Source organism: Rousettus aegyptiacus, unplaced genomic scaffold (assembly GCF_014176215.1).
Source record: "Rousettus aegyptiacus isolate mRouAeg1 unplaced genomic scaffold, mRouAeg1.p scaffold_m13_p_16, whole genome shotgun sequence".
In the NCBI taxonomy this organism is placed as follows: Eukaryota; Metazoa; Chordata; class Mammalia; order Chiroptera; family Pteropodidae; genus Rousettus; species Rousettus aegyptiacus.
In genome coordinates this window covers 23,008,642-23,028,732 of record NW_023416291.1, presented here as the reverse complement: position 1 = coordinate 23,028,732, position 20,091 = coordinate 23,008,642, and the positions used below count along the sequence as shown (strand labels likewise).

At 50.9% G+C, this 20,091-nt stretch overlaps 1 protein-coding gene across 1 annotated transcript; it reads left to right on the top strand.

Annotated features, from left to right (window-relative positions):
- The first annotated feature begins 962 nt into the window (after positions 1-962).
- On the top strand, positions 963-19,752 carry CTSB (cathepsin B). Its single transcript, XM_016138258.2, has 10 exons — positions 963-1,117; positions 11,846-11,985; positions 12,950-13,035; positions 13,781-13,895; positions 14,786-14,904; positions 15,784-15,869; positions 16,178-16,324; positions 16,891-17,007; positions 18,245-18,373; positions 18,841-19,752. The coding sequence occupies exons 2-10, from the start codon at positions 11,860-11,862 to the stop codon at positions 18,936-18,938; spliced, it is 1,023 nt and encodes a 340-aa protein (XP_015993744.1). The 5' UTR covers positions 963-1,117; positions 11,846-11,859; the 3' UTR covers positions 18,939-19,752.
- The last annotated feature ends 339 nt before the right edge of the window (positions 19,753-20,091 follow it).

The following is a 20,091-nucleotide window of genomic DNA, read 5'->3' as shown; positions in this document are numbered from 1 at the left end:
GCTAAGGTGTGCTGCTTGAAACTCAAATTCCAATTCAAATTCTGCTTGGCTTAAATAATATCCCCCAAATGGGCAGTTTGACCCAGTGGGAGGTGAATCTGTCCATGGGGAGCACCCAGACATATTTGAAGGACAGTGTCAGTGCTGGGTTTTGAGATGGAGAAGAAACAAATGAAACCCCATTCGTTTAGTCCTCACAATTGTATATACCCATCTTCTTTAGCCAGTTGAGGAATCTGAAGAAAAGCGGGTTTAAGTCACTTATCCAAAGTCACACAGTTCTATGTGGCTCATTCCAAACTCTGTCCACCTCCTAGTGGAAAAAATTGATGTAGGGACCGTAGAGCCACAGGCTTGGACCTGGATGCTGGGGGATTTCCGCTCCAAAAGTCTTTCTCTTCTGTAGAAATCCTCATGCAGCTTTTGCAGTTAGTACTCAGCGGTGTTAGCTACCGCTTTCATTATGGTTACATAGCTAGGGTATCTTATAGGTACTTTCTCAGACTGTTAACGTTAAAAGAGCCTTTGAAAGCTCTTTGGGAATCCTGATACCCTAGATTCCGTCAGTGGTTTCTGAATGAATGGATACGCGACAGTTATCCCCTCCCCCAAGCAGGGATTCATCGGCTTTGAAAGCGCTAAACTCAATCTGCGGCGGCCCCTGGGGAATCTTTCTAGGCTGGCCGGAGGCCCTTATGGCCTCCTTCAGCTCCCCTCCCCACAGGCCCCAATCCGCAGGGTTAAAGACCTGCGGGGCTCAGAGCCCCTCTCCAGAGCCCGCGTGCCCACCCACAACCGGACCTCCTGGAGCCCAGGAGCGGGCGAGGTGCGCTGGAGTGCGGTGCAGCGCGCCGGAGGAGCGGGGTGTAGGTGTGGGGTGCGGGGCTGGCCCCGGGGCCGGGGGTGGAGCTTCGGGTTCGCAGCCGTCACGTGACGAGTCAGCCGAGCTCGGGGCGTGGTCGGGCGCGGTAAATAGGAGCGGGGGCGGCCCCGGGAGGTACGGCGGCTGCTTGGGCACCGGCGGCGGCGGCGGCGGCGGCGGCACCGGCACCAGCACCAGCAGCGGCACCGGGCGTACTCGCCGGCTGCAGGTCCAGGCTCTCGGCGGCGGAGCTCGGTGCGTGCGGGCGCGCGGCGGGCGGGGGGTGCGGGTGCGGCGCCGCCGCTGCGGAAGTGACCTTGGCGGGGCAGGAGGGGACTGGGACCCGGTGCGACCCCCGCCAGGCCCAGGCGCAGTCCCGCGGCTTCCCCGGGGTCCGGCGGGATGGGGGAACCCTCGGGCCATCACAGTACGGCCGCTGGGGTGGCAGCCTGTGGGGAGAAGTCGCCGCGGTGAGCAAAGCAAACACAACCCACGCGCGGGCGGCGGGGCTCCCAGCCCCCACCCCGGCCGCGAGGCCCGCGCCCGCCGGCCCTTGATCCAGGTCTGTGTTCCTGCCCAGGGCCGGGTCAGCCCGACCCCACTGTCCAGCCGCCTGTCCCCGGGCCGGCCGCCGTCTGGGCTTAGTGGGGGGTTTGCAGGGGCGACCTGAGGGAGGAGCCTGCGGGGAATGGCTTGGCCAGGATCCCGGGAATTTCGACTGCAGTCAAGCATGCGGCCCCTCGTCGGCCTTGGGCCTCAGTGTCCGCAGCACGTTGTTGAGATAATGGTGTCTACCTGCTTCTGTTTTAAGTGTTTTATTCCAGAGGGTTTGCTTGGGCATCTTTCTGCACGCAATCACATGCAGTTTCAGGGACTCCAGAAGACAGGAAACCGAAGAATAGGGACCTGGAACTGGGTGGAGTAGGGAAGAGTTAAATCTGCGGATGGGAGGGGAGACTAAACCAGGAGGAGGATGGGCTGCGGAGGGCCCCAGGCCCGCGCACCCTGGGGGTGTGGGAGCGGGAGGATGCCGCTTCCTATTCCTTGACTGCTGTGGAGAGGATGCAGTGCCTCGGGCCCAGGGTGGGGCGGGAGGGGAGAAAACAGAGCCAAGTCCCCAGGGGCGTCACCGCTTCCCTCACTTAATGACCCTGGGGGCCTGGGTAGGGAGCATTTAGGGAGCAGTATGGAGACACAGTTTGGGCCCCTTGGCGGGCTGGCAGTCTAGATAATGAGTTGGATTTGCCTCCTTAGTGAGCCTAGATCAACCTCTTCCCCGGACACTGAGGAAGCCCATAGGAAGCGAGAAGGACAGTAGCCTAGGCCCCATTATATCTCTGCCTGGCTGGGTAGAAACAGTCACCCAGAGGACAGGGAGGTGATGGGTTCAAAGGGGGTCCTAGTGCCTTTGTTACCTCGGAAAACCTCCTCCCCAAGTGCCTCCACCTCAAGGTGAATCCAGCTGAGTTGGCATTCATCTGGATGAATCTATCAGTGCAGAATGAGAACAAGGTGAAAGGTCTGGAAGGATGTCTGGCTTGGCCAAGATTCCTTTCCTTTCCTTAATGGAGAATTGTTTCCTGTTGGCACTGGTAGGGTGACCAAGGGCTCTTGAGCTTTACAGAGAAAAGGGCTGGGCCATCCCCACCTTGTATAGTTTATCCAAAGAGACCATTGAAGGTGCCCTAGAGGGGGTTCCGCTCAAACCCTTTTTGGGCATTTGTCCCAGAGCAGGGGTACTGCCCACTGAAAAGGTGCAGAGCCCTCATCCTGGGGCTTCGCAGGCCCAGGGAGCGGCAACACAGCCTGGACACAGCCTGGCTGCAATAACTCCCTTGATGCTGGGTCAGGAAAACCCTGTTTCCTGACTGGTCAGTTGGTGCGAGTGGTAGCCTTTTGGCTCCAGGAAAAACCTGCCTGTGTGTGGCTGATCTAGCATCTTGCACCGTAGATAGACTGGTTCTTTCTTTCCCCAACTGCTGGACTGGGGAGATGGAGTGGGAAGTTGCCCACATTTTAGGGGTGAGAGGTATTTTGCATTACTGTTGGCAGCTGGGTTGAGAAGTGATGAGAGAGCACATGTCAGGGGAGCCTGACAGTATCTAGCTGTCAGTATCTAGCGAAAAGTGAATATGCACATACCTCATGACCCAGCAATTCATTTGATTTTTCTTGTTTTTTTGCCTTACAGGAACTCTTACAAGTGTGATTGGGTGATTTTCTTAAATGAGTGGTGGTTGACTGAACTATTTTGGGGTGAAGACTCAATATCCGCTCCCTGTTTTTGACAGTTTGGCATAAGGGAGGTATTAGAAATGTGCGAGGTTGAACTGTATGAAGTGGGAATTTGTGAACGTCAAGGAAGATGGAAATAGTGCATTTTCAGAGGGTCCAACCTCACATGTAGAGGGATGGTGGGGGATGACAATAAGTTGATGGATGACTCGAGGCACATGGAGATATGGATTGTACTCATTGGATATTGGGATGCAGTCATCAGTCTACATCTGGTCCCATGTCATCATCTCTTGGCTTATACTCTCTGCACAGACTCCAGAACCTGCCTAAGAAAGGGAGATGAATCCCTAGTCAGTCCATAATGTGTTTCAGATTCCACCCTAGCTCGGATAGGACAAGGAGTCTAGGGATCAAATGCCATTACGTATTTAGGCTTTAACCAATCCCATTTTTAGCCTCAAGCTTCTTCCCCACTCCTTTTTCACAGCACCAGGGGCCTCCAGGTCTCAAGCTTGTGTGGGGTTCATAGGGTGAGTGCTTTCCTTTTAGGTCACAGCTCCCCTTTGCAGATTTCACTTTGCTCTGCAAGTCAGTTACTGTGTAACTCCTGGCCCTGCTTCCAGGCTTCCTGAGGGACATTGCAGCTCCTTTCTGCTCTTCTCTGTGTAATTCTCCTGCACTTTTTTTGTACTTTTAATACTTTGTATCAGTCCGTGAGTGGTGTTATTAAAGTCGATATAACTTTAATTATACTGCATATATTCTTTTCCACTGGTGTTTGAGAGTTATTGATTTATGTTGATACATACAGATTTAGTTCATTCATTTTAAGTGCTTGCTGTTTTTCTACTGAGGGACAGTTAGGTTGTTTTTGCTTTTCCACTATTGCTCACTGTAATTAACTTCATCTCTCTCAGACACTTGCAAGAGTTCCTATAGGGCAAAAGCAAGAAAAATCAAATGAATTGCTGGGTCATGAGGTATGTGCATCTTCCTTTTTTGCTAGATACTGACAGTTTTACCAATCTATACTCTCAGCAGTGTGGAGGGTTCCTGTTCTTCATATTTCCCAATGCCAGATATTATCAGACTTTGATTTTTCTCAAGCACCAGTATCCGTCACCTGTAAAACAAAAGCCTATAAAGACTTTTCTAGTGTTACTGTTTTATGAATGCTGAGTGCCAGGAAGAATGCATGCTCGCAGCCTTGACTGTTTGTTATCTGTCTCTACCAGGCCAGTAACTCATTTAGTTTGGTCTTCAAGATAACCTAGTGTTACCAGCAAAGATGGAGAGAGGAAGATGGGACAAATACTAAACTTACCCAGTATAGAGCACTGTGAGAACATCTAGATATTCTGCCAAGAGATCCATTGGAGGCTGAACTTGTCCATGACCCTCCGACCTGCTGAGCTGGAGTTGGGCAGGATCTGCTCACACGCACACAAAAGTCACATGGTTTCCAGGCTTGCACAAGACCTGGGAAGGTGGTGCCAGCCAAGGGCTTCAGCCACACCAGGGTCGAAGCATTGTCCAACATCAGCTGGGAGCCATCTGCCTCCCATTCTCCATCCACTTAACTCACTGGTGCTTGGGAATGCTTTGTTCTGGTGGTCAACATAGCAGAATAAACCATTATTTGAGGGCTTGTCATTAAAAGTTGGAAGACCATAATTTTCCATCCACACGGGGATACTTTTGAGAATAAAAAGAATTACCCTGAGACAGCAAGACTTAAAGCTTATGCATAGGGGATGAGAGACTGTTTTCTTAATGACAGTTCATTGTAAGGGCTGCTTGCTCTGAGCCAGGCAGTGTGAGAGGCACTTTCAAAATGAGCATCTCCTTCCATCTCCCAACACCCTTGTGAGGAGAGTGTCTCTTCCTGGGGCCCCAGGAGAGGAAACCGGGAACAAGCTGGAGAGGTAAGGCCTTTCTATTGCTTGCTTTTGTGGCTGCTAACATCTCCGTCGCCCCAGTACCTAGCCAGCAGAGAGATGTAATTTAGCCTGTGATTGAATTTGGGATCTACTGTGTTCCTGCAAGCTGGAGAGGCTTGGAACATTAATCTCATTTAAATCTCCGGGGATTTCTAAAAGCTTTTATAAAGCAGTTGCAAGGTCCTTCAGAATCCAGGCAGTATGCCCATTTTAGAAACCATAACATGAAGATGTAGTGCCCCCTTCAGCATCTTGGTAAATCAGTATTGGCTGGTTAGCAAAAGAGCTTCTAGAACTTTCCAGAACTTGTCCAAACCATGTTTTTTTTCCTCAACGGTGTAAGATTTTTCGACTGCTGAGAGCCTTCTTGGGGTTCATGTTTTAAGCTTAAGGTTGTAGTTTTCTTCTGTTTGCAGGATGTGGGCTGTTATTACTGATCTTAAGTAATGTTCCATTTGTGGGCACTGAAGCTCTTTGGTTTCCAGGCACTGTGGGAGAGTGGCATGAGTAGGCCAGCCCTGCCCGACCTAGTGGGAATTAGTCACTAACTTTGGACAGATGATTGGCAGGTGGGCAGGAGGGGAAGTACGTGTGAAGGGCTGAGGTAGGTGGGGCCTTCTCACACTGCTTCTGTTGGTTCCCTCAGAGTCTGCAGGGCTGGTTAGTACTGCTGCTAGCAGCCAACTTCAGGGGATGCCTTTTCTGGGTCACACAGCAGTTGCCTGGAGGGATCGTTCAGCTGTAGAGAGCTAGGCTATTGAGGATGGATAGCCAGCTAGCCTGGTGCCTGTTCATCCTCATAGCTTTAAGGAGACAGATGATGACTAGGAGCATTTTTTAACTTTTTTTAATTTAAAGATTATAAGCCAAGAAGCAGTTAAACACATTTGCCGTAGGTGCAGAGACATAAAACAGAAAAGACCACATCAAAGGCTGGGATTCAGTCAGTGGGTCTCCTTCAGGCACATTGACGTGTATTTATTTGATCGAGGTGCTTATATCAGCCACCACAGTGCTGCTCCAGCATTGAGGTGTAACTGGGCAAAATGAAGTCATGGTGACATGAAGATCTGCCTGGTTTTGTTTTGCGGGTACACTGAAGTAGTCAAAACTTTAGGAACCACTGCCATCAGAGACAGCAAGAGGCAAGACGACAAGTCTTTGTGGAAGAGGAAGGAGCGGAGTTCTCTAGCAAGAGCCCACCAAGTCTTCACACCTCTCCTGCGTTCCACCTACCCCCTGGTTGGGAGTCTGTCTGCTGATCCGTGAGGCACAACCTTCACTTGCGGCTACTGCCAAAATGCAGTTACTGCGAGTTTTTTGGATTCTTTAGAACCCGCTGTGAAAGAGGTCATTCGTATGTGAGCAGCAGCAGGTGGGCAAGGGAGGGCACAGTGGCAGGTGACAGACAGACCGTTGTGGACATGTGCTCATCCTTTTCTGTATTAACCAGAAGATTGCCGCTGGCTTTACTGGAAAGTTAGGTACATATATATGTCTTTTCTCTGTAGATTCAATACAGATTTAGGATCTCATCTACCTGAGGGCTTTATAATCGTGTCAGAAAGATTTTTTTTTTTTTTGGTAAATCAAGCTTGGCGGAGTCCCATCCGGATTTTCTGTCCTTGGAGGTGTCAGGACTCGAAGGCTCCTGTGACTTGGCATTAGCGCCTCTTCTTCTGTGTTCTTTCCATCTCTTTCCAGGGTCCCAGGGTCCGCATTAGTCTCAGGAGAGGCTTCCCGGTAGCTCGGGGAGCGGCCCGGCTGTGAGGGACCGAGGTAGGACTGCCTGGCCACAGGCCCTGTTTTTGCACACTGCAGTCTTCAGACCTTCCATGAGATAGATGTGCTTTCATATAAACCATCAAGTGCCGTAGGGGTTTTACAGGTGGGGACACATTTCTTTCTTTAAACCAAAGGTTAGCTTGGGAAAGGGGAAGCAGGGTGCAGTGTAACGCTGACCGAGGACCAGAAGTAACATCTTCCCGCCGCACTTCCCTCCAGCGGTCCATGTGCTGGGACGGAGTTTGGTGACTTGCAGTGTTCTCTTCCCTCTCTGCCATGAAGTAAGGACTTTCCGTCCATTCTCTTTCATAATGAAGGAGGGAAAAGCCACAGACTTGAGAAATAAAAGGGAAGTTTTTGCCCAAAAGAGGGGAAGTGAAAGCCGGTTCTGTTTTGTGCTAAGGGAGTGGGGGGACCTGTGACCAACTCAACCAGCACAGGCTGCAGTTTCAACCATTGGCATGGAGCGTGTCCAGTGTTTATGATTTGTGTGGGCGTGGAGAGGGCAAAAGCTGTTTGGTACTCACTAAAATGAAATCACCACTGCTCCCTGGGTACCTGTGTCTGTCCCCTCTGGAAGGAGAAATTTGACCTAATATTCTTTGGGCTCTCAACAGTCTCAAGGCCCTCAAAATGGAAGTCCATTTGGGTGTTAATTGAGGTAAAAACCTCAGTTTTAATTCAGACTCTTCTTTGTGCTGCGGAGGTATTGTGGAGGGTTGGAGTGAGCTGGAATTCTCTGGCACAGGCGAGAGGTGGAGGAAAGGAAAGGAGGAAGGGAGGGACGGCAGAAGGGCACTGAGTCAGACCTGGAAGTCGGGCGTGCGTGCGCACATCTGCAGCCCTGTGTGGCCTCCTTTCTGTAGACCAGCTACACTATGCCGGGGGCCTCTGCCCACCCTCATTTCACTGCGGACTTCCCCCCAGAAAAACTATGAGCTCCATCGGACAGGTGGTGACACTGAGGCTCAGTGAAGGTCGGCGCTCAGGGGTGCACAGTAAGTGAAATCGAGTCGAGATCCAAATCCAGGTCTCCTGACTCCAAATGCAGTGCTCATCCTCGCGGGCAGCTGTTACTTGAGCCCCAGCTCAGATGCTCTCCCGTGACGCCCCGGCCGGTGTCTGAGGTGCTGGGGCTTCCTCAGTGCTCCGTCCATCGGTCCATCCGGATGGGCTGAGAGTTGGTGGTTCCTGCTGAGCTCCAGCCCCCCAGGGCCGCAGGTCTGTAGTTCACGGAGGGGAGCCTGGTTCTTCGCTAGGCGGTGTCATGAGAAGAGAGAATAAAGTCAACAGGAACTGTGGAGGAGGATCTGGGGAGCCAGGGGAAAGCAGGAGAGCGCATGAAAGACACGCCGGGTGCAGTAGCATGGGGGCCCGGCAGACCTCAGGACTCAAGCCCGGGACAGCCAGAGCAGCCGTCGGTGAGGAGCTAGGAGCTGTCGGGAGGTGGGAAGGACCTGTGTTATCTCCTACCACAGAACGAACGAAGGAACAAACACCACACACACACACACAGAAAAGTCTTGTGTGTAATCCGAGCTGCCATGAAAGCGCTCCCATCCTCCACTTGCTTGTGATTGAACGTCTCAGCAGCCAGCTGAGCCCCAGGGGACACCTGGGGTCACTCTTGTTTGACACAAAGGGAGCATTTCATTGAGACTGTGTCCTGCACTTGGTTCCCCTATCTTGGAAAAATGTTAAGATGCCAAGTGCAAATCAGAGGGTGTCAATAAAAAGAAAGAAGCCCAAATGCTTTGCTCCCCAGAGAGCTCGCCTCTTCTGCCATGTGAGGATGGAGCAAGACATTTACCCAACAGTTTGGAGGCAGCGCGGGTCCCTGACATGTGGTCATGTGAGTGGCAGTCTCCCCATGAGTCACCGAAAATGGGAAGCTTAAGTGTTTTGAGCAGAAAGTCACTAGGGAGGGAATCTCATTGGTGGCTGGGGAGATGATTGGAACTGCATTTGGGGGCTCATTAAAACCAGTATCCTTTCATCAGTTTGGTGGCACGGGGTCTGTGGTAGCCCTAGCTCCTGTTCTTCCTAAAAGAACAAAGCTTCAAATATAGTAACATTCATTAAAAAAAAAAAAGAAGAAGAAGAAGAGGATATATACTGAAAAATATGTACCCCTGCAGCGGTTACTTGTTATGTTTGTGTGTTTTTCTTGACTTTTTTTTTATATGTAGTGACAGGAGTATATCTGTACATTGTTTAATGGGTTTATGCGCTGACCACGACTCACCTGGGACATGCTTTTTTTCACTTACCGTGTATCTTGGGCATATTTATCAGTACAGTGTGGTACTGTATTTTATCAGTACAGTTCATCTCTTAAATGGCTGCTTTTACCATTAACCATGACTTAACAGTTACTCTTATTCAACACTTGCTTGGTTTCTGGTTTTTTACTAATACAGAGAATATCTGATGAATTTCTGAGTACCTGTGTCTTTGCGTTTTGAGACTGGTAGGATACATGTCCCAGTATCAGATTGCTGAGGCAGGAGGCATGCAGATGGAAAAGTCAATCGGGATGGCCAAGGCGGCCTCTGCGTGGTGGTTCCCGCAGCTGGGCAGTGCCGCATCCCTGCCTCCCCACACCGAACCCCCGCCGAGGACTATCAGACGGGCTGCCTCTGCCAGTCTGGCCGAAGGTTAAGTCTGTCTGTGTCTCCCTGTGGTTGAGCATCGTTTACTATCTGACGGCCGTTTGTAGTTCTTTTCCTGGAAATGCACTGTGCGTGTCCTTTTGCCGTTTTTCTATTATGCTATTTTTATTTTGATTTTTAAGAGCCCTTTACACATTAAGGAAGCAAAGCCTTTGACATACGTAAGCGTTATTTTTTGTCAGCTTGCCGCTCTTTGTTTTTCTAGAAGAGAGGCTTTATTTTCATGTAATTGTGAATCCGCAAGGTTCTGCATTATGTCAGCATTAGGTGTTCCTCATTTCAATGTTACGTTTTTTAAGGTGCGTTTATTTTCTTCATAAAACTTCTATGTTTTTATTCAAGACTTTTGTTCCATGTAGCAGTCTTTGTGTGTAAGGAATCAAGTGTAAAGATTCAGCTTTTTTCTTTTTTTCAAAATGCACAGCCAGTTTTGCAAGCGCCGAGGTTGCTCCATCTCCTCGCTTGTCTCTACCACATGCATGAAATTCCCACCCAGGACACGCTTCTGAGCAGTGGGGCTGTTTTGTTGATCAGACTGGTCCTGGGCCAGCATCACCCAGAGGTTTACAGTACATTTACTACCATGAGGCCTTCATCCATGCTCTTCCACAAGTGTCTTGCTATTTTTACACATTTATTCTTCCAGGTGAATTATTGCTTAAGCAACAATTAAGTTTAAATATTCTCTCAAATGTAATTCACTGTGTGGGAGGCAGCATGTTAAGTGCCACCTAAGTCATGTTATCTTTACGTAACCCTCACAACCACCTGTGACCTCTTAAGAAGTGGATCATTTCAGAGCCTGCTGTGTAAGCCACTGAGGTCTGGAATTCTCTGCGACACACACACACACACACTCACTCACTCACTCACTCACTCACAGTCCTGGCTGTAGGGGAGTTTCCCAAGGCCTGGCATTGGTGTGGCACCCGGATGTGTTCCTTGTTTTTATAGAGCTGCTGCCTAAGGGCGTGATTCAGAGGATGAGCTGGAAATCGCTGGTCTCCTGACTCATAGGCCAGTCCAAGATCTAAGGGCCGCAGTTATGATGGGCTGGTTTCTCTTCCTGGAAGGCCCGTCTCTGGAACTGGAAGCAGAGTCCTCGGCTGACTGGAAAAACCAGAGAAAGCCTCAGAAGGCTTCTGCCACTGGCCAGACCAGCTCTGCTTCCCTGCCTCTCCTGAGACGGGCACAGCTTGGCTTGTGTTTTGCTTCTTTTGTATCCAAAATGTGGCTCATGGAATTTATTTTCTCTTATATTTTTCCTGTTTCACTGGTCCTCTACCAGGGACATAATCATCTGGACAGACTGCTTACTCTCTCAGAGCACTAACTCGGGGAGCGTCTCCAACTTTGTTCTACAAATCAGTGGAGAGACAGTCAGCGATATCGGAGAGGGCCCTGGACCAAGCCCAAAGATGTTGGTGCAGTCCTTCATGTAGGACTGATGCGTTGATAATGCTTGTTGCCTGGGCACTGGGGTTTTGGCAGAAAACAAGGCAGCCCTGGTCTGGCCCTCACAGCTCATGAGAGAGTTGGGGCCATGAGCCATCCGGTAAACGGCACCATTTCAGACTGCGGTCTCAGCCCTAGCTCTGAATGATAGCCCTGGAGGCCCAAGCAGCACAAGTCTCCAGCCCCCATCTGCACAGGGGCCTCACTGCAGGCGACACAACCTCTCTGCTTGCTTTCTCCTGGTGCCCAGCCACGAGGAGGAGAAATGCACACGGTCTGTCTTAGCCCATTCAGGCTGCTCCAGCAGGATACCACGCACTGGGTGGCTTCTAAGAAGAAATTTATTTCTTACAGTCTGGAGGCTGGAAGTCCAAGATCAGGGCACCGGCACAGTCCAGTGAGGGCCCACATCGGGGTCACAGCCTTCCTGCTGTGTCCTCACATGGCGGAAGGGGCAGAGGATCTCTCGGGGGCCTCCTTTATAAGGGCATTAACCCCGTTCATGTGGGCTCCACCCTGAGGACTGAATCACCTCTCAAAGGCCCCGCCTCCTAATACCACACATGGGGGGTTAGGATTCCAACATGGATTTCGGGGGGATGCAGACAGTCCACAGCATGGTCCTGTGTGCTGCAGGCCCAGGTTGGGACTTTGGGACAAGGCCCGGGAGCCTTCTGAGGGTTCTTTCTCGCCAAACCCCAGCATAACACAAGAGGAGACTGAGGAACAGAAGGGGACAGACAACAACCAGGGCGAGAACATGGGTCTTTTGGCCACTGGGTTTTTCCAGGCCCCAGAACCACGCTGCCAGAAATGGCGCCCGTGCCGTGTGTTGAGCATTTGAACTGACTGAAGGAGGAGCATCCTGATGTCTTGTGTCCTTTCCTTTCTAGGTGAATCTTCCAAAATGTGGCAGCTGTTGGCCACCCTCAGCTGTCTCGTGGTGCTGACCAGTGCCCGGAGCAGGCCAAACTTCCCACCCCTGTCAGACGAGCTGGTCGACTACGTTAACAAGCAGAACACTACATGGAAGGTGGGCTGTGGGGGCTGCTGCTTGCGTGTTTCCCCTCTAAGGGTCGGTCTGTGCACCCCGACTCCCAGCAGAGGTGGCTGCAGCTGTGGCCCACAGGACAGTCTGTCCTGGACAGCTGACAATCTGATTGAGAGTCACAGCCACTCAGGACCACACCTACCTCCTCTCTGTCCCCTCGGGTGTGCGAGTGTGTGCGCGTGCGTTGCATGTATATGAGTGTGCATGGAAGTGCACGGGGGGTCAACGAGCTGGGTACCCTCTGAGCCCCTCCGTGGTGGGTGTTATGGCTCATCAGTACTAGCAGCTCTTTGATTCTGCCCAGCCCTGAGGCCTGGGACTGTGGGAACCAGGAAATGAGGAATAGGCTACGTTCAAGGCTGCGGGAGGTGGGTTTCTCTTGACATCAGCAAATGGTAGCAGATCAGAGAAGACACCCACTGATAGAAGAGCTGCGCGCTGCCCATTAGCTCCCTCTGGGCCGGTCCCAGCCTGCTCTGCAGAATGCTGTCATGAAATACCATGCATTGGGTAGCTCATAAACAGAAATTTATTGCTTGCAGTAAATTTATTAGAAGCTGGAAATACAGGATCAGGGTGCTAGCGTGGTTGGATTCTGCTGAGGGCCTTCTCAGGTTGCACATGGTCGACTGTCTTCATGTGCAGGGTGGGGCAAAAGAGCACTCTGAGGGCACTAATCCCACTCGTGAGGGCTCCACCCTCAAGACCTAAGCACCTCCCAGAGGCTTCACCTCCAGATACCATCATATTTCAGGTCGGGCTTCAGCATAAATTTTGGGGAACACAACATTGGGTAGCAGCACCCCAGCCCCCTTGCTCTGTTGAGTTGGGAGGGACACCTGGCCTTGGCAGGCCTCGTGTGTGGGCAGCGTGCACATTCGCATCCCTCAGCCCTGGAACGCCCCCTCCGTGGGTGGGTGACCACTGTGGGCGGGTTCTCTTCCAGGCTGGACACAACTTCCACAATGTGGACCTGAGCTATGTGAAGAAGCTGTGTGGCACCATGCTGGGCGGGCCGAAGCTGCCCCAAAGGTGAGTGCCCGCTCCCCGGGACGGGAGCTGCAGGTGTGTGTTTGGGACAGTGACGAGGAGGGACGGGAGAAGGCCTCCCTGGCCTCCGCAGGTTTGCTCCCCCCAGGGCCGCAGGGACTGTACTTAAGCTGCAGGGCTCAGCCCCAAGTGCCGGGTTTCCTGCTGTGCTCGGAGCCCCCGTGGGGAAGGCCCCAGTCAGGGTCTCTGTGATTAGCTGGGCCCAATGGTTGAATAATTTAAGGAAAATCCAACAAAAACCATATGATATGGCACTATGTTTTATTTTTCTAGAAAACTCTGCAATGAACCTTTTTATGTAGACATTATTATTATTGTAGGAAGCATTAAAAAAATCTAAGAATGATAATGGGTTAGTGACATTAGGGGACATCACATAGCAGGGAAGATATTTGATAGGATGTGAACAGCCTGGGCAGATGTTTATGATTGGGAGTGGGAAGGGGGAAGCAAGAAACCCAATTATCTCTTAAACTCTTAAAGAATATCCATAAAATGAGTCTAGAAATAAGCATATGGAATGACAAGTAGTGCTAAGCAGTTGAATCAAGTTTCGTTTTCTAAAATTCCAAGGGGACATTCCTACAGACATCTCTTCTGTGTGTCACGTGCCTCACTCCCTGAGTGACAGTCCACAGTCAGCTGGCCTTTGTAGGGATGCAGTGGGGTGGGTGGCCCAAGTGTTAAGAGGTGAGCTCGTAATGGAGAGAGACCTTCCTTTGTCCAGAGTTTGGCTTGCTGAGGACATAGTTCTGCCTGAAAGCTTCGATTCCCGGGAACAGTGGCCAAACTGCCCGACCATCAAGGAGATCAGAGACCAGGGTTCCTGTGGTTCCTGCTGGGTGAGGCCCTGCTGGGGGGAGGGGCTGGAGTGGAGGGAGTGCAGGGGTGCTGGGGGTGACCAGGGGAGTGGGGTTCAGACTGGTTGTGATTCAGCATGTTACATAAACTTCCTGAGTCTCAGTCGCCATAACTATAAACATAGTCAAGTTCCTTATGGCCCTGAGTTATTGCGAGGACTAGGTGGAGGGATAAAGGTACAGAGCGCCTTGCACAGGGCACATCCCGCATGTGGGTTTGAAGTGTTGTTCTCTGTTTGACATGCTGTCCTCGGCCATCGGCAAATACTTATTAGCTTTGATTCCTACTCTGCATGCATCATGAAGATACAGCCATTCTGTATCAATGAGCTGTCTTAATTTCGTTTGTTTTTTAATGGTGGTAAAATGTACATAACATAAATTTAACCATATCAATCATTTTTAAGTGTACAGTTCAGCAGCATTAAGTACTCTCACGTTATTTCGCAGCCATCACCACCATCCATCCACAGAGCCCTTGTCATCTTGCAAAACTGAAACAACATCCCATTAAATACTAGCCTCCATCCTCCCTCCCCCCAGCAACTACCCTTCTGCTTTCGTCTCTATGACTTCGACAAGTCTGAATATCTCATAGACGTGAAATCAGAGTGTTTGTCCTTTGCGTGAGCTGTGTTTTTAGGTTAACAATCAAAACCACATGTTTCAGAAATGTACGGAGCTCCCAGGTACCGGTTCAGGGAGGATGGGTCTCTTGATTTAAACCTAAACTTGAGTGCCAGGACCCTCACCTGATGTTGGGAGACACAAGCCACCACAAAGGTCTGTGGTGCCCACTATGGTCCTCTTAGGTGTCTGGAGACTCCACAGTCCAGGAGTGGGCCTTACCTGGGTGGGGCTTGTTCCTGCAGGCATTTGGAGCTGTGGAAGCCATTTCTGACCGGATCTGCATTCTCACCAATGGGCATGTCAGTGTGGAGGTGTCTGCTGAGGACCTGCTCACCTGCTGTGGCTTCCAGTGTGGGGAAGGGTGAGTCTGAGGCTGCACACCCCACCCACCTCAGGAGCCTGGGACCCTGGGAATAGTACGAGGGGGACCTGGGCCAAGGTCTCCTCAGGTGTGTGGTGACTGAGGGCTCCCTGGGGCTGGAGGGGCACTCCTTCAGGATGAATGGTGGTCCTTTGTGGAGACACTCGAAGCAGGCCGTAGCATGACTGCTGCTTTCTGAGATGTGCTTAAAACCAGTTTGTCCCCACAGAGCTCGCTGTGGGTGGTGGGGTCTGGGCAGAACAGGTGATCTCAGGGTACATGGTTAAATTTCTCATCTCAGGTCTGGTTTTTGTCATCCGTGTTTCCTTTTCCGGCTCAACAAAATGTAATAGCCTCAGGGTCTGTTTCCTTATCTGTAATTAAGAGTGATGCATCCCCACATTGGCCTCATGGGACTAAACCCCTGCCGCCTGGGGTGCTGCCTTCTGCCCACTGTGGTCTTGGTTCTACAACAGTGGTTCCCAGCCACGGCTACAGATGTGGAATACCTGGAATGTCAAAAAAGAAAAAGAAAAAGCGTGCCCAGGCCTTGCCCCACCCCAGTTAAGCCAGCATCGCTAGTGTTTTCTTGTGTGCTGCCTGGTTGAGCATCCCTGTTCTAGAGAGGACATGACCTGGTTCAGCGTAGACGTGAGTGCGAGCATCCTCCTGTCTTACTGAGGACCTTGGAGGCTGGCACGGGGAGCTTGGGCGATTCCCTGGAAGAAGAGACTGTCCAGGGGAGGAAGAACAGGGGTCTGCTGGGATATGGGAGTCTGGTGGGCCAGCCGCTGAAGGCAGTGGTGGGTCTGCCAGGCAGCAGTGTGGAGCAGCTGTCACCTCTCTCACGATGACTTTAATGAATGGCTCTTTTCTTAGCTGCAATGGGGGCTTTCCTTCTGGAGCTTGGAACTTCTGGACCAAAAAAGGCCTGGTTTCCGGTGGTCTCTATGACTCCCATGTAGGTGAGTGTCTGCCCTCAGCCCCCATCAGACCAGATGGATTTTATAAGCAATGAATCATAACGGTTTCATTTTCCATTATAAAGTGAAGGTTGAGGATTGAGATCTAGAGTGCTGGGCTGAAAAATAGAGTAGAAAGACAAGCCAGTCCTCTCCACGGCAGATTTAGCAGCAGGTGGAAGAACAGTCTCAGGTTGTAGACTTCAGGGGTAACTACTGTTCCAGCTAGTCATCACTCCAGTTTCTTCTGGCCTCCAGGGGCCTCTGTAGGGACCGTTGGCTGACATTCTCCTTTATTCTTGTCCTCCCAGGCTGCAGACCCTACTCCATCCCTCCCTGCGAGCACCACGTGAATGGCTCCCGGCCCCCGTGCACAGGGGAGGGAGGCAGCACCCCCAAGTGCAGTAAGATTTGTGAGCCTGGCTACACCCCATCCTACAAGGAAGACAAACACTTTGGTAAGCACTCTGGGCCAAGACCTGCTGATGGCCTTCCCAAGCCACAGGGAAAAGCCAGGGCTCTTAGCGTCAGGAAGGCTTCCCTGGCCCTCTTCCTTTGGCTCTAAGATCCAGAACCAGAATGAGCAGGAAGGGTGTTAATGCCCTTCTTGCCTATCTGTAATGATTTCCTCCTGTCTCCACCCTGAATTCAGCCTCAGGAAAGTTGTCTTAGAGATGTAGACCCGTCAGAGTCAGAGTTTGGAAAGGACCAAACTCCTCATTTTACAGGGAGTGACCTGGCCTAGTCCTCCTGGGTCCCACTCTGCCCTCCTCCTGGTTCTCATGCTCACGCCCCTCCCACTGCAGGGCCATGCTCTCCTTCTCAGCTTCCAGATCCAATGCAGTTGCTCCTCCCTCAGGGAGCCTCCCCTGACCGCCACCCCACCTCCAAGGCTCCCACCTCCAAGGCTGGGCGAGCCCCTTAGATGCTCAGTCTGTACCTGGCGGCTCCCCATAAATCAGTGACTAATTGGCTGATGGAGCTGCAGATGTGTCTCACCCCACTGGGCTGCTTCATTTGCCAGGATGCAGTTCCTACAGCGTCCCCAGTAGCGAGAAGGAGATCATGGCCGAGATCTACAAAAACGGCCCGGTGGAAGCGGCCTTCTCCGTGTATTCGGACTTCCTGCTGTACAAGTCAGGTGTGTACTGACCCCTGATTGGGGCAGAGTGGGGCGCTGCGGACAGGGTGTCCAGAAGTGCAGTGGCAGGCCTCCTCTTGCCTGGCTCTGCAGACCCCTCAGCAGCTGACCCTGCTCTGCTCTCTCGCACACGCTAGTCTAGATTCTTCCACGTGCAGTGTTTCTGTATGGCCAGTTCCTGCTCATTCCTTTACATTCCTTAATAGCCAGTTCAGGTATCTCCTCAGAGAAGCCTTTCCTCACCTCCCTAGAGCTGTTTGCTCCTGCCTCTGTCATCAGTGTGTCCATCACAGTATAAGTTAGGTGTTGTGTGTCTGGACTGAGTGACCCTCTTTATTCATCTTTGTCTTGGCAAAGTCCTAGCATCGTGCCTCCCATCCAGTGGATGAGGATACGGGGAGCACCTATTGTTTGCGACACTGTGGGGATTCAAACTGGGGAACTGGATGGTCTCCGGCCTGAGAACTGTCTTAGAGACCACCCCCCCCCCATCCCAGATGAAGTCAGTGCTGACTGCGTCTGTCTCATTTACATTATGCTAGATTGAAAACTCCAAAGCTCTCAACTCTTAAAGAACAATGATTGGACAAAGGAAGGTTATTCTGCCAATAAAAATATAGAAGGCTGGCAGTTTTTAGCTTAGTTCCCACCCATATTATAAAAAGATGCATTTCCAGTTTGACAGTGATTCATCTACAAGGGGGACAGGCCGGCCGGCCGGCCCTCTGAACCAGCACATGAGCCAGTATCTCTCCATCAATCAACATTGGCTGCCACCAGCTCAGCCTCTCCTGCATCACCTTTCACGGTGACCCCAGAGCAGTAGCTTAACTCTTCCAGCTGCAGAATGCTTTTGACAAATCTTTACATGGCGTCTCAGTATGTAAAACACGTAATTGGTATTTTAACATTAAATTTATACCTTTAGAATTTTAAAAGCAACCAATGAGCATGTTTTGTTGGATTCCATTTTAGTATTTACTCCATTTGAATAAGTGTATTTAGGCTTTCAAATATATATATAATTCCTTAATGTTGTGGGAATGCTTGGCACCTTCTGACAGAAAACGAGGGTTCTATAGAACCCTGTCTGAAAATGGGTCCATCCTCTCCTTGTGGTAGAGCTGTGGGCCTATGGGCCTTGTTGGTCCTGACGGGATAGCCAGCGCAGTTGGAGGGATGCCACGGGGAATGGGGCAGCGGCCTAGTCTCCACCTGAATGGGTTTTTTCTCTCAGGAGTGTACCAGCACGTCACTGGAGAAATGATGGGAGGCCATGCAGTCCGCATCCTGGGCTGGGGAGTGGAGGATGGCACCCCCTACTGGCTGGTTGGCAACTCCTGGAACACTGACTGGGGCGATAGTGGTAAGTAGCTTTTCCCTTCCTGCCCAGAGTGGGACATCACGAGCCAGGACATGTTGCCATCCTTTTCCTCTGCTCTGCCCAGTGCACAGCTCCAAACCCTAGGCCTTGGGCTTCACTGTGACCTTCCAGGTGTTCAGGTACTAGCAAGCTATTTCCTTCTGCCACAAGAGCAGCCTCTGATCCTGAGAGGTGGTAGGAACCAGGACTTGGCTTCAGCTTGTTTGTGCCCACCAGTTCGCCCATGTACCAGGCGCAGTGACCAAAGTAGAGTCAAATGCAAGTGGTATCCAGAGGCCTTATGATGTGGAGCTGGGCTGCTGGGCAAACAGTAGAAGCCGATAGAGCACCTTGGTGCTGGTTTGATGTCTGTTTGGGGGCTGGCTTGTCTGTTCCTGGATCTTTTAGAGCTGAGTCCGAATGTGTTGCCCAAGGCACGCTTTAAAGGCATCTTTACTTTTGCTTTCTAGGCTTTTTTAAAATCCTCAGAGGACAGGATCACTGTGGAATTGAATCGGAAATCGTGGCTGGACTCCCATGTACTGAACAGTACTGGAAAAGAATCTAATCTGCTGTGGACCCATATTGCCAGCCCTGGAGCAGTTTTCCCCCAAATATAGGCAGTGCGGCTGGGGATCAGATGAGGGATAGGAATATCTTTTGAGTTCAAATAGGATACAAGAAGTTTTAGACAGGGCGTGAAGGCCTGGATTGGGCCAAACCTAGTGTCTACCATGAAAGCCGTCTTCAGAGACACACGTAAGGCCTGGCTACCTCCCTGCTCAGTGGACTGCTGTCACAATGCACTTAGACCACGTAAGCCACCACTGCAAGCAAAACAGTTCCTTCTCCTGTAGACTAGTGCTGCTCTGGCTCTCGCTGCAACTATCTCCACCTCCTTCACATCCTTCCCCATCTGTGCATCACCGGGGAGCATGACCTGAAGGGTTCGTAGGTGTTCCAAAGGAATGAAAGGTGCAGTTCCTAACAAGACGGCTTCCCACCCATCAGCAGTAGCTTTCTAGATTTGGAAATAGTGGGGCTAGCCCTTTGGAGAAAGCCACATTCCAGGGCCCCTGCATCTATTGAGCTTTCCCATGTTGCTAACCCTCTGGTCTCGTCCTTAGCATGATTATTTTTTAATAGAAGTTGTATTTTTTTTTTTTTTTTTTTTTTTTTTTGGTGCACCTCAGCTGATCATGTGAGCAAAGAGTCTGATAGTTGGAAGAGCTGTGCTGGTAAACTGGGTGGCTGTGATTTGACTCACCTACCAACCTCTAATACCACTAGTTTGGAAGAAACCAGTTTTTACTGTTCAAAAATCATGGCTTCACCGTTAATTTAACAGTAACTGCCAATAAAAGGTTTCTCCTTAATGTAAAGTCTGTGTTCTGGTGGGACCTCAAAGATCGCTTGTCATTGTAGACTTGAAGCTGCTGTCCATCCTTATTCCCCGGACCATGGACGTGGGTATGCTTGGAGAGGTCTCCAGGGCTTCCTTGCCTTGGGTAGAAAATAAATCCTAATTTTAGCTTCTCACTGCCCTAGCCACTTTTTGTCACTCATCAACCTTTCTCGTACATCATCCTCAACATGCCCCATGCCTTCAGCTCTGACCCTGCTTAAAGAGCGTAGGACATAGCTGTACTTGATTTTTTTTTTTTCTTTTACAAATGACAATTCAGTAGTAACCTGAGGATTTACATAGGCATGGTGTATCA

Bases quoted from the DNA above. Each gene is read 5' to 3' on its own strand.
- CTSB (XM_016138258.2), top strand. From the start codon at position 11,860: ATGTGGCAGCTGTTGGCCACCCTCAGCTGTCTCGTGGTGCTGACCAGT. The intron at 14,905-15,783 runs GTGAGTCTGAGG...CTCTTTTCTTAG, and splicing joins GGCTTCCAGTGTGGGGAAGG to CTGCAATGGGGGCTTTCCTT. The intron at 17,008-18,244 runs GTGTGTACTGAC...TTTTTCTCTCAG, and splicing joins CTTCCTGCTGTACAAGTCAG to GAGTGTACCAGCACGTCACT.